Below are 13930 nucleotides of genomic sequence, written 5' to 3' on the forward strand. Positions count from 1 at the left end.
AAATGAATCTGGAACTAAACCTTCTAATTACTGCCTTTTTAAAAGTAAGACATAAAAAATAATGAAACAATGACATTGCTCTCACTAAAAAGTTAATCATAACAGCAAAGACTTTTGTACCATTAATAAATAAAATTTTAAATCATTTTAGGGGTGCCTGGGTGGCTCAGTCTTTAAGCGTCTGCCTTCAGCTCAGGTCAGGATCCCAGGGTCCTGGGTTCGAGCCCCGCGTCGGGCTCCCTGCTCTGCGGGAAGCCTGCTCCTCCCTCTCCCACTCCCCCTGCTTGTGTTCCCTCTCTTGCTGTCTCTCTGTCAAATAAATAAAATCTTTAAAAAAATAAAAATAAATAAATCATTTTAAAATCTTGTTCATGTTTTTCTCGTTATTATGTCTATATTTTACAACAGACATAGTATACTAATATACATACATATATGTAAAAAATTTTTAAATAAAATACCTTGGGGTTACTTGCTCAAACATACATATTTTTCTAACAGGACAGTAAATCAAGAAGTTTATAGACTATTACACTAGTGCAGAGGTTGACAAACCTTTTCTATAAAGGGCCAGACAGTAAATGTTTTAGGCTTTGTGGGTCACAGGGTCTTTATCACAATTCAACTCTGCAATTGTAACACAAAAGGAGCCAGGAATGACATATAAACAAATGGCTGCATTCAAAAATATTTATAAACACTGAATTTCATATAATTTTCATGTGCCCTAAAACAATCTTTTGATTTTTTTTTCAGCAATTTAAAAACATAAGGTTAAAACTTTTTTTCAAACTATTCTTACCTTTTGAGCCATACAAAATAAAATCCTAGAGGCAGGGATAGTGTATTTGTCATCTTTATGTTTTCCTGGACCTAACAAAGTATCTGGCATTCAGTAGAGTTGTCAAATAAACTTCTCCATTTTCTATTTCACAATTTCACATTATGTCCTGCTCTATCACCCCTATCAGAACATAAGCTTCTTGACAGCAAGAGATTCCCTGGAGTTCCTCTCCGCTCTTTCTTCCTCAGAGCTTAGAACAGTACCTGTTATACAGAAGGCATTGGACCTTGATAAACTAAATTGTTCAAGCTCTGAGAATGCTTTAATGCCAAAAAATACTGAAAATTCGTAAGTGACATGGGGTTTCATAGAATATTCAGGTCTTCCCTGTTTCCTCCCTGAGCTCCTGCACAGGGTTAAGTGCCCACAGTGCCTATTCACAGCTGTCCTACTACTATTGAAAACATTTTTTTTATTTTCTTCTCTCCCTGACTAAACTCTATGAGGGCAGTAGAGGTATTGCATTCATCTTTGTACCTCCAGCATTTAACAACCTGGCACACTGCACATATAAAAAAATGGTTGTGGGGGCACCTAGATGGCTCAGTTGGTTAATCGTCTGCCTTCAGCTCAGGTCATCGTCCCAGGGTCCTGGGATCAAGCCCCACATCGGGCTCCCTGCTCAGCAGGGAGTCTGCTTCTCCCTCTCCCTTTTGCCCCTCCCCCCACTCATGCTCTCTCTCGCTCACTCTCTCAAATAAATAAAATCTTTCAAAAAAAAAATCACTGTGGAAATACATTCATGGCAATAAATACTAGTGGAACCTTTCAAACAAAAAATATATTTTGGAAAACATTTCTATGTACAAACCAAGAACAGAGGCAGTAAATTGTGAAGTTTACCAGCTACAACCAGATAAATTTGCAAACCCTAGCTCCTTTAATTCTTCTTCGTGGGACTCCTACCCTACTACTCAGTTGCGAACCTTTGGTGAAAATCATATTTGGTAAGGAAATTTAAAAGTGACTCAGATTTAGTTACCTTTTTAAAAAAAGATTTTATTTATTTATAAATAAAGAGGGGCAGAGGGAAAAGGGGAGAGAGAATCTCAAGCAAACTCTGTGCTGAGCACGGAGCCTGACGCAGGGCTCAATCTTATGAACCTGAGATCATTCATGACCTGATTCAAAATCAAGAGTTGGACACTTAACTGACTGAGCCACCCAGGTGCCCCTTAGTTAACTTTTAGATCTATTTACTGGATAAGTTTTGCTCTTCCTTTACAAGCTTTTCTTAACAATCTATGTAAGAAAATAAAATATATTATCTAGATGATGCTGGTGTTCTCTCAGTCTAATAATGTATAGTAAGGACACTGGAAATGTAAATGTAACCAATGGAAAATATGTGATCTGAACAATTTCTAATCATTTCTGAAAACTATTTCCACAGCTTATTATAGATTTTTAAGATTTAGTTTACCTATATTTTATGGTAATTTAACTATTAATTCAAATTACTAATGCTGACAGCAGTAAAAGGTTCTCATCCAAGCTAACCAACTCCTAAGACTAATGTTGGATAATAAAGAAACCCAGGAGAGAGTCAGAGGAGAACAAGTACACTTGGGTTAAAGTACAACACCTGGAGTCCAAAGTCACATATTCTCACTAAATTGATGAAAGCCAAAAGTGAGAGAACAAAAACTAAAAAGCTTCGGGATTATTTATGGCAGTCCTAGCAGACAGAATATGGGATAATTTAGTATTTATTGCATATAACTATACTATCATTAAAATATGCCAAAAATGCAAAATATATTAATACAAATTGCTGAATAGTAACAAAGTACAAAACAAATTTGCATGTGGAATCATATTAAAATGAGGTTGAAAGGAAGTGTGCCTACAAATTAATCAAAAATCATTACTAGTCTCATCTTTTGCATATGACAAAACTATTTAATTATCTATGTTAGAACAGATCTATATGAATCCAATGTCACCAATGTAAGCTGGACCTCCACTCAACAGATCCTTCTGCTAGCTAATAGAAATCAAATTCCAACTTGAGTTTCCAAGAAGTCTCGATATGTCTATTTTTTAAGCTTAAAATGGAAACCCCCTCTCCCTCGACTCCCCCAAAAAGAACTGCATACAAAAGAGTAATAATACTCAAAAGGAAACACAAGTGTCCAGACATATCTCTCTCCTTGTTCTAACTGCCATTAATTCAGTTTGTATAAAAACAAGTTACCACTACTAAATATTTAATAGTCCTTAGGCAGTATACTCAGTGTGCAAAAACCAGTTCAGTTATTCTCAAAGGCCATGGTAAGCTCAAACGCCATGAAACTTAGAATATTGAATAATTATTCAATTACACCAGTATTAATTTACTTAAAGTGGAAAGGAGGAGACATTTCACCAATCTAATTAGAAGCAATACAAAATGCTTCTGATTAACATGAGAAAGGTTACAAATATGAATCTCATTCAAATTTGAATTCTGGGTTAAAGATGATATGTAATACTACTATAGTTCAGTCATCTTTTACAGTCAGCAAAAAAAAAAAAAAATGTAGCAGTATTGCTGTTTTGGTCCTACTACCTTTACCCACTTGTGAAACATTTGAAAATATGACTCTGGGCAGAGGAGGGGAACAAGAATCTTAAAGAGCAAGCATAATTTACTCCTGCTGCTAATTATAAAAATCATATAAAAACAAGTGTTTTTCATTCTTGAAAGTTTTAATAGAAATGCTTCCTAATTTTCAATTAATACTCAGTGACTACTCTAAGTACAAAATTCAGTCTTATAAACTATTGCAGACAGGCTGCTAATAAAGGGCATGCGCTTCATAAAATAATCATCTAAAACTTTCAAATTTGGAGCTTTAAAATCTGTCAGCGATAGCCATTGATACCATTACGCAAAAGATCCGTCTATAATTGTTTCACTGAATATCTACAATATGAAAAGTGACATACCAATGCATAAAACAGATATCAGAATCAATAGAACGTTAGTAATTTATGAATACACTAGTAAAGTAAAATCTAACCACTCAGATCTTTCAGCTAACTGAACTTGTTGCATGATTTTACTTAGCAATAAAGAGTCAAGTGATTTTTAAAACAAGCTATTAGTAATGAACTAAGAGTTATAGTAATCAGAGTTAGTACTTAAAAAATTATGTCCTATAGTAATTCCAGATTTAACCCAATATCCCCTAATATCCACATTTACAAGCCTGTACAGTGAGAATTGCTGTTGAGAGATATGATCCTCAAGCATAACAAGAGTTTCAATTATCAAGTAAGACAGGATTATATTTGAATACTACCTTTCATTATTTAAGCTTTTCACCAAAAGTCTTACCAAAATACATCATTACCCAGAAATTCCAAATAATAAATTTTACTAGCAGCTTTAAGGTAACTTATTTCTTGTCAAGCATCTCATACATGATTACTGTGTATAATGTTGTGCTATTTTGTACAATTTTTGAGAATATTTTATACCTTGGTATGTATCCTAAAACACATATTGAGTGTTTAGGTCAAATGGCCTAAATGTTTATTTGTAGTTCACCAAAGTGTAAAAAAGCCAATCAACAGAAATAGCACAATAAAAGGTGAGAATCAAGAAAAACAAGAGTATCATAATGGCCATCAAGTAGGACAAGAACATCTATTACTTTATTTTTACAAGAAAGGACACCTACAGAGTCAAATAAAAGAAATTTCATGCTGGGAAATCTACTTGTCTTTTAGAAACAGAACCACTTAAGTGTCTTCTCCCAATCAATTTAGATAATGGCATTTTAACAGTTTTCCATTATAAATTTTCAGCCTCTTTCAACTGATGCTTTGTAAAAAGAGATTACAGACAACTTTGCATCATCAGTAGGAAATAATCCATCCCAAACTGGCTTTGCCTACTAACCAATATACTTCTGAGTTGCCTTCTACTTCCACTGAGTATATGTACAAGGAAAATGTATTAATTTTATATTTAGCTTAAATGAAACATTATTAAAGATAGGTGCTACAAGGGGCACTTGGATGGCTCAGTTGATAAAGCATCTGCCTTCAGCTCAGGTCATGATCCCAGGATCCTGGGATCGAGCCCCGCATTGGGCTCTCTGCTCCGCGGGAGGCCTGCTTCTCCCTCTCCCTTTGCCATTCCTCCTGCTTGTGCTCTCTCTCTCTCTCTCAAATAAATAAATAAAATCTTTTTAAAAAAAGATAGATGCTACAAAAATGCCATTTTTTTACATTTTTATGTACCTAAATTTATGTTCCAGCTCAGCCACTTACTAGCTTAGGCAAGTTACAGAACCAATTTGTTCAGACTCTCTCTTAGCTTCAATTTCCTTATCTAAAAATGGAATAAAACTATGTTGCCTACTTTGTGGCATTTTCATAAGGATCAACTGAAATAACACATATAAACTATTTAGTTACATGCCTGGCCAGTAAGTGCATAGTAAATGAAAGCTATGATAATTCATAAAATAACTTCTTCACTATAAATTAATTATGGTCAAACTAAAGATAACGGAAAATACATAATGTTCAATGTACAAGTAGACTTCTCTCAAAGAAGAGATACAATCCTTAAAAAATATTTATTGATCTTTTGGTTACTTTTAATCAAATCATATTTTTCTAACTTCCTATTCTGAAATTCCCCATGGAAAGAAAAATTCCCAATAGAGAAAACGTGGCTCTAAGTTGTACCTCTTTAAATCACATTTATGAATCCACAAATCTTTTTTTAAAAAAACATGCATTTAAAGAGGAAAGTGATAATATTCTCAATAAACATTAGAATATTCAAACCACAAAACAGAAATGTTATAAAAAGTGTTAAAACACTATAAACACTGTACACAAATTGAAAAATTTAGAAACTACCAAGAATCATTGTTTTCCTAGGGCTACAATTAGGAAAAAGGCAGATGCATCTCTGATACAGAGTGAGCAAATGGGGAGAGTAGCACAGGAAGATATTGAAGAGGTAAGGTGGGGATCAGATCATATAGGGCCTTATAGGCTATTATAAGTGTACTGACTTTTGTACACCAAGTGAAATGGGAGCCATGGGAGAGATCTGATAAGCCAACTGATATGATATTGTTCAGGATTTAAATGGATAATATTTCTCTATTGAAAATATACTGTAGAGGGTCACGGTGAAACATGGAAACCAATGAATAGTAGTAGTCCTATAGTCCTACCACTATTGTGGCAGCCCAGGTAAGATTTCAACTAGTGTGGGAACAGTCAAGGTAGTTAAGAAATGGTCAGCTATTCCAAGTACCTTACTTTGAATGAAGAGTTAATGGGTTACAAAATGAATTAAAGGTAAGAAAAAAAATAGTCAAAGACAATTCCAAAGATTTTGGCCTGAGTAACTGGACAGATGGATATGTTGATTTTGAATTGATATGAGTCTAGAGTTCAGACATGAGGACTAAGATGGAGGTAAATTTGAGAATTGTGAGCACACAAACGGGATTTAAAAGCACAGTATTGGTTGTAATTACCAAAGAAGATAACGTAGAGAGGAAAAGATGTCTAAGCACTGATTCCTGGGCCTCTACTTTAAAGGTTAAGAACATGAAAAGGAATCAGCAAAGAAGACTGAAAAGAAGCCGCCAAAGAAGCAGGAGGAAAACCCAATCAATGTTGGGGGGTATGGGAGGGGGGAAGCATTTCAAATTGGAGAGAATGATCAACTGTCTCAATTGCTACTGCTAGGTCAATTAAGATGTTTTATCTCTGTGGTAAGGCTGTCACCGATGTCTTCTATTCTTTTCTCAATCCCAGTGAGTATCCTTATGATTGCTGCTTTAAATTCTCCATCAGGCATGTTACTTGTATCTGCTTCACTTAGATTTGTAGCCGAGACCTTATCTTGTTCTTTCATTTGGGATAAATTCCTTCATCTTTGCATTTTCTCTAAGTCTCTGTCGTCTTCCGTGTTAAAAAAGCCAGTTATGTCTCCTCCTCCTGAAAGTAATGGCCATATGAAGAGGTCATGTAGTGCCCAAGGCTTGAAGCTTCAGGGAGTGTCTATGGTATGTGCTGCATCTACTCTGCTGTTGTTTTGGGGCTGCTCTATCCCTCAGGCCAGTATTCTCCAAAAGCTCTCCTTGCCTGCTGTGGGCAGTGTTGGTCCCGGGCCTGAATGTGGCAAGTTTAACCAGGTGTGCTCTGGTCTGCTTGTGAAGTGAGTCACCACCTCCACTGGAACTGAGGCCCTGCAAAACTCTCTGGTCAGGAGATGTGGTGAGGTCAGAGGTTTATGCTGGTCTTCTGGAGGTTAGGCCCACCGTGCTGGTACTGAAGCAAGCCTGAGAAGGGTAGCTCCAATGGAGCACAGAGGGGTGGGGCTTGGTGTAAGCAAATTATGCAGCCAGTGTTGGTGCTGTGCTGCTTCCAGCAGTTGGTTCACTTTTTACGGTCTTATGTGTGGGGGAGGGGAATGGCTCCAGCCAGCTCCTTTGTTCCCAGAGAGGTATCTCAGTGAATGCTGCCTCTCAGGGGCAAGCTCAAGAGATAGCGAATAATCCGCATGCATTCCAGGTGCTCTTCAGATCGCTGTTTCCATGCCATCTGTCCTTGGGTTGTTTGCCTGCCTTCTCTCCAGGAGCAGGGTGGTGCCCTCAGGGCTCTATCCCGGCCAAGCTTCCTGACTTTCCAAAACTCCAGGCTTTAATCCCTACTGGTTGCAAGAACTCATGAAATTCAGCCCCTCTTGTTTTCCAAAGCCAATAGCTTTGGGGAAACATTCTCCATGTATATCCCCCCATGTGCTTCTCTTTCTCTCTCTCTCTAGCCCTTCTCCAGACCAGTTCCCTCCCCTCCTCAGTAGCTTTGATCCATTTTTCCCCTAAACCACATCTCTGCACTTCCTACCTTCTTTGATGTGGCTTCTTCTCTCCCTTTATTTGTAGAGTTTGTTCTGTCAGCCTTCAGGTTGATTTCTGAGGTATTAAGAATGATTTGATAGTTATCTACTTGTGTTCAGGGAATGAGTTAAGTCTAGGGTCCTCCTACTCCACTGCCATCTTCCTTCTCTTCCCAGGCATTGTTTCTCCTCTATGTTTTTGTTTTTGTTTTACCCTCTGTCTTCCCAACTCTATTTCATATACCCAATAAGATACCTTGTGTTGTTTTCAGCAAAGTGAAATTTGGCCTGTTTTACTTCACAGAAACAGAAACACAAATTAGTTAATTAAAAAATTGATTCAATGTGCCAGAGACTACAAAATACTAGAGAACCCAAATAAATAAGAGAGCCCCTGCTTTCTGGAGGTCACTGTAGAAGTAATAGGTTAGGATGTTTTGTTCAAAAAACAGATACTTCTGAAAACAGTTCTGTTGTATCAACAGGCTTCTGGTCTCTTTTACATGATATAAACACAGTCCAGGAGCACCTGGGTGGCTCAGTCATTAAGCGTCTGCCTTCGGCTCAGGGCATTGATCCGGGGGTCCTAGGATCGAGCCCTGTATCGGGCTCTCTGCTCAGCGGGAAACCTGCTTCTCCCTCTCCCACTCCCCCGCTTGTGTTCCCTCTCTCGCTGTCTCTCTCTCTGTCAAATAAATAAAATCTTTAAAAAAAAAACAGTCCATAAAAACATACCTACTTAAAACCCCATGCTACTTTGGACACACAAATTTTAAAATTACAACAAAAGTAGGGGTCTAACTTACCATCATTTTTTCAAAGAGATCCAGTACTTCCTTTTCTGACAAATTCAAAGATCGTTCATCATATAATGGCTGAGCTGCTGGAAACTCACTCATTACAACTTGAGAATCAATAGGATGTTGAATTAGAGGTTTTTCTTTTTTGACAGTAGATTTTCTAAAACTTGTAATTCGGTCACGCTACAAAGAAAAAAGTAAGAAACTCTAAGAGAGAAACCCAGAATCACAAATACGAAGTACTGAAACATCAAAATGGCACTTAGTATAATATATATCATTATTGTCTTTTGACAAACTCTTATTTTAAGCAACAAGCTCTAGTTAGAGATTGTACAATTTTTTAAACTTGTAGTAGTTCTTCAGTCTCCGAAGTCTGAGGTGTGAAAAGTATTCCTCAAAAGTAAACCTTAGTCCCTTCTTATTTCTGTTTTACACAGTAAGTAGGTAAAAAAAAGTCCTGCATCAAAGTCATGTGGTTGTTTAAGGGAAAATGTAGCTTTGGTGGCAACTTTTGAACCATGAGAAATAAAGAAAGGAAATAAAAAGAGCCCCAATATTCAATTCTAAGGGGGAAATTACAGTAATGTTTAACTCTTCAAAGCGCCAAAAATTGTGACAAGTATCTATGTACTTTGTCACATAGTGGTTGAGTATAATGGTTAAGAACATAGACTCTGAAGCCACACTGCCTGGGTTTGAATCTGCCCTTTCCTAGCTGAGGAACCCTGTGCAAATTACGTGCGTTCTGTTTCCTAATCTCTAAAATATGGATAACAATGGGCGCCTGGTGGCTCTTTCGGTTAAGTGTCCAACTCTTGATTTCGGCTCAGGTCATCATCTAGGGGTCATGAGATCAAGCCCCATGAAGGGCTCTATGCTCAGTGTGGAGTCCACTTGAGATTCTTTCTCTTTCTCTAAAATAAATAAATAGTCTTTAAAATACAGATAACAAGTTAATATATGTTAAATAATGATATTACCTATACCACAGAGTTATTCGGAGATTTAAATAAGTTGATATGTTTAGTGCACTTAGCTGCTATTTATTATTATTGTTGATGTTACTATTATGTCCCTTGCTTTTTTTCCCTAGAAACTGGGGATAACAAGACATCACCTTTTCCATTTAATGGCAATGTTAACATACATAGAAATAGCTTATTCCTACAAATACTATTATGAAGAACTTGATGTTTTATGGATATTGACTCTGAAACTTTGATTCCATGTACAATCTCTAATACTTAGCATAATCTCTAATAATTAGCTTGCTATTTCACATAAAGTGTGTTAATGACTGCAGGTACATGTAAACACCCCAATCTGTTTTAAACCACAAAACATCAGACCTCAAAAATTAGTAATGTCCATAAAACTGAATGTAACTCAGTTTTATTCTGGTTTCTGTTAGAAAGCACATGCATACCATCAACTCATGTTAAACAAGCACACGTTAGATGTGAGGACAGTAATCTTCACTGCCATGTTACTGAGTCCTTATAAATTGTTTCAACAGTACAAACTGTATCACAGAAGTTATTACAGCAATTTACATAAATTTCTGTTGACTCCCTTCCCATTAAAAGAACATACTTTTCATTTTGATTCAAAAAACACTTTTTTTTAAATTGAAAGCTGTACTTTGAAAGAAATATAAGCAGTTTTATGTAGCTTATTTAGGATTACAAAAATTATTTTAGTACATGGTTTCCTACAAAGAGATTATATAAATCACAGTGTTTTAGAGCTGGGAAGAAATTTGAAAAATCATCTAAACCAACTCTCTCATTTCACAGAAAAAATGACTCGCTAAATTTGTAAGTCCCTGGTTCCGATCCCACTGTTCACATTAAGATTCATTTCTTCAAATTATCTTGAACTATACTCCAATTTTCTTTTAATTCTTTGAGGGAAATTAAGTTGGTTTAGATATGTATTTTCAAACAACTCAAGAAAAAATATAAAGTAATCCCAAATAAGCTTGAGTAATATCCAACAGTCGAATTTCACTAAAAAATATGGTGGACATAAAAGCACTTAAATATGCAATCGACCATTAAATCAATGTATCTCTGTTCATGTCCCTTCATGTCACTTTTGTAGTGCAAGCTTTTTACTGAGTAGCATTATTTACATATATCCTTGATCTTCCACTATGCCCTTCATTTCTATCTAGAAAATAGGCTTCTGCTTTCAGCAATAACTTGATAAGAAAATGAAGTTAAGCTATACGCTTTTACCTCCTTGAATCACCAATATTTTACATTATTTGTAATTTCACAAAGAAAAAAACTGACACTGCTTAAAATACTGTATTTTAAAAGTTTAGCTATAAAAGGGCACACTTAATGTTAAGCCCATAACTTTTAATAAGTTTTACTATGATAGCCTCAGCTCAAAATATTTAAGAATATTAAATTTAAAAGCACATATCTAACATGATAAACTTAGCTTCCTTTCTAATTTAAATTAATTTCCCCCAATACTGATATTAATCTTTTACTTAGTCACAGTTTACTTAGCTATCAAAAAAGAAAAAATCTGTATTTTCCAGAGTTAGATTTATATACAAAAAAAATTTTGGTTAAGGTATATATCAGGATAATATCAAAATTTTATTTAGCTCTCATATAATTCTTTAATATCCATAAAAAGAAAAGTCACTCTCTTGACAAATCTTCCATTATACTGTACTTTGTAAACATCTAGATATATTTTATATCTTACATATATCAATGCTTTAATGTCCACCCACTTTAGTAAAATAGGCAACATGCATAAGTAACATAACAACATGCTACTAAGACCACCTTACCACATCATCTGCCAAAGTTTTTATTTGAATGTTCTATTAAAACCAAAAGGAAAAAAAAGAATACCTGTCAGATAAGAGAAATTCATAGATCAAACAAATTAATAACTGATACCCATTCATTTTATTAATTATAACTAATCAAAAAGAATTATCAAAAGTTTAAATATATAACCACATATGTTCTTTACAAAAGGAAAAAAACTCTTTAAGGATTAAAAATGAAGATTTGGATGGGTGTGTCTATTTGTTTTGTTTTTATAAGGTGATAGCAATTTATTGAATTCTGAGTGCTATTTGTTTTTAAAGATGACTAGCAAGGTCCCCAAGTCAGATTTGGATCAGACATCATCACCATAGTGCTCAAACATGAGAAAAGATATAGCAAAGTCATAAGCCCTTTCAAGTTTTTTCAAAGTTTGAGAATGAATCATACTTTTAAAATAAATAAATTTTTAAAAATAGGAAAAATGTCACATTTAATATTAATGAAATAAAATGAAACAGCTGAATCTAGAATTCAGTTACATCTGATAAAGGACATCTTTATAAATATTCTAGATAAAATTGAATTAACAGATTCTGTTAACATATGTCCATTTCTCAAAAATTCCAACACTTGTTTTTTGCATGTGGTTTTTTACTTCTAATGCTGCGAAGCACTTAAAATGGTGTGTCTTAGTTAATAAAAAACAGTGGTTAATAAAAACTACCACACATCAAAATGGGCACCACTATTTGATTAGAGTACAGCAATACTAAAGTAATAAAGCAATATTACAATAAAGCAAAGTAATAATAATTTAGTAATCTTCCATGATTGAGAAGGTAATTCAAGATCTTATAATAACATATGATCAGCATGAAGGGCAGGTATTATATTATAAATATGCTGCAATGCTAATTAAAAATTTTGATTAGGAAGGAAAGAGATTTTTAAAAGTCACCAGTTAAGAATTGAAATTAATCTTTCTGCCACATCCTATGCATTTATGTCTTACAACAGAAGCTGAATGATGTGCATCAACTTTGTCAAGCTTGCTCACAACCCTTTTTACTAAGAAAAATGTGGTCATCTCACTGGTAAGGAGAATTCATTATGAGTTCTAAGTAAGTGAGAATTATTTGGTCTCAGGATCTCATGAAATTGTCTTCAAACACCACCAACCAAATGCTGTAAAGGATCATTCTCCTCTGGATCAGCTGGGACAAATACACTATTATAAGTATAGTTCTTTTTCTAATTTTAATCCATTGATTCCCTCAGGAACCTATACTTCTACATTTTTGTACTATGTCTTCATCACACCCCAATCAAATTTTATTGCCTAGGGAAAAAGAAGGGTGAATATTCATATCAGAACTAAAGCCATTTTAATAGACATTAATTCACAGAGGACTATCTCTACATATTTCCTCTTTAATATTCATACTGAGTTAAAGAAAATCTTTATGTACAACGGCAAGCTTCATGATTGCCTGTAATGTAAAATCAGAGTGAGAAATGTCAAATTCTCAGATACCATGCCACCATCCAGATATGTACCGGTCCACCTGTTGTTTTAGTAGGCAGATTATACAGTTCTTCAAGCAATTACTTCTTTTCTTTCTATCCTTTGGAGATATAAACTCAAAGACACATCTGTATCTTCAAAGTGAGAATGTAAAGGGAAAATATAATTTGATTCAGTCAAATTATCTAGCTTAAGGTACAAATATGTCTGGAATGCTTTAAATTTATATCTCAATTGAATGTATGGTGACAGTTTGATCAGGGGGGACAGAAACAAGAAAAAAAGTATTGCTAGTTATATTTCTACCTCATCTTATGGGAAGAAATTTGAGTTTTCTTCTATAACCCCACTTGCTTTTTTTTTGAAATTAACTTTTTTGTCCATACTTAATCTCACAGTACGGAGTTAGAGAATATTAAAGTTGGAAGGAATTTAAGATGATCTGGTCAAAACCTCTCATTTTATAAATTATGAAACTGAAGCTAAGTTACCTGCCCAGACCACAGATCTATCTGGTTATGACTACACACTAACTCTCAGTCAACATATAAACTTTTCAGTTAGTATAATCAAGATCTAGGATATTAAGATTGAATTACTGAATTGAAACAGTTCATGGTAATCTCAAATTCACAGATATTCCGTTTAGGTAACTGCCTTTTCCCATCATTACCCAGGAAGTCAAGCATCTTACCAAAGAGCATTCCCCGGGCACCCAAAGTCTTTGCCAACATGTCTTACATGTAATCTACTGAACTCACATGTGGCTAATTGGTTATAATCCACATAAAATGTATATGGAAATGAATTCTTAAATTTTACCTTCCTAATTACTTCTTAATACTGCCACAATTCTAAGAGTCAAACCATTTCTCTAAGCTTTCAAGGAGGACGGCAGGAGGAAAAATGAGTTCCACTATAACCAATGGAAATACATGAGCACAAAGGGGTAAAAATGCTGTTTCAGAGCATCAGAACAGACTTTCAAAAAGGAGGGTAAGTAACATTTATGTTAATGGTAATATCCACATTCCATTTATCCAGGTTTAAGACTTCCATGTCACTCCTTCATTCCCTATAGCCAAGCAGTTGTTA

General features: G+C 35.0%; 1 protein-coding gene across 3 annotated transcripts in view; it reads right to left on the reverse strand.

Annotated features, from left to right (window-relative positions):
• The window catches only part of DIAPH2 (diaphanous related formin 2), a 951942-nt gene that overhangs the window by 893993 nt on the left and 44019 nt on the right, over nt 1-13930 (reverse strand). For 2 of the 3 annotated variants that reach the window (XM_032390096.1, XM_032390094.1), the window contains exons 2-3: nt 11325-11357; nt 8513-8689 (exon numbers count right to left, since the gene is read on the reverse strand). In XM_032390096.1, coding sequence (XP_032245987.1) covers nt 8513-8689; nt 11325-11357 — 210 coding nt within the window. The remainder of the gene's footprint in view (nt 1-8512; nt 8690-11324; nt 11358-13930) is intronic. The other variant, XM_032390097.1, reaches the window with a different exon arrangement.

This window comes from Phoca vitulina, unplaced genomic scaffold (genome assembly GCF_004348235.1).
Source record: "Phoca vitulina isolate PV1807 unplaced genomic scaffold, GSC_HSeal_1.0 scaffold57, whole genome shotgun sequence".
Lineage (NCBI taxonomy): Eukaryota > Metazoa > Chordata > Mammalia > Carnivora > Phocidae > Phoca > Phoca vitulina.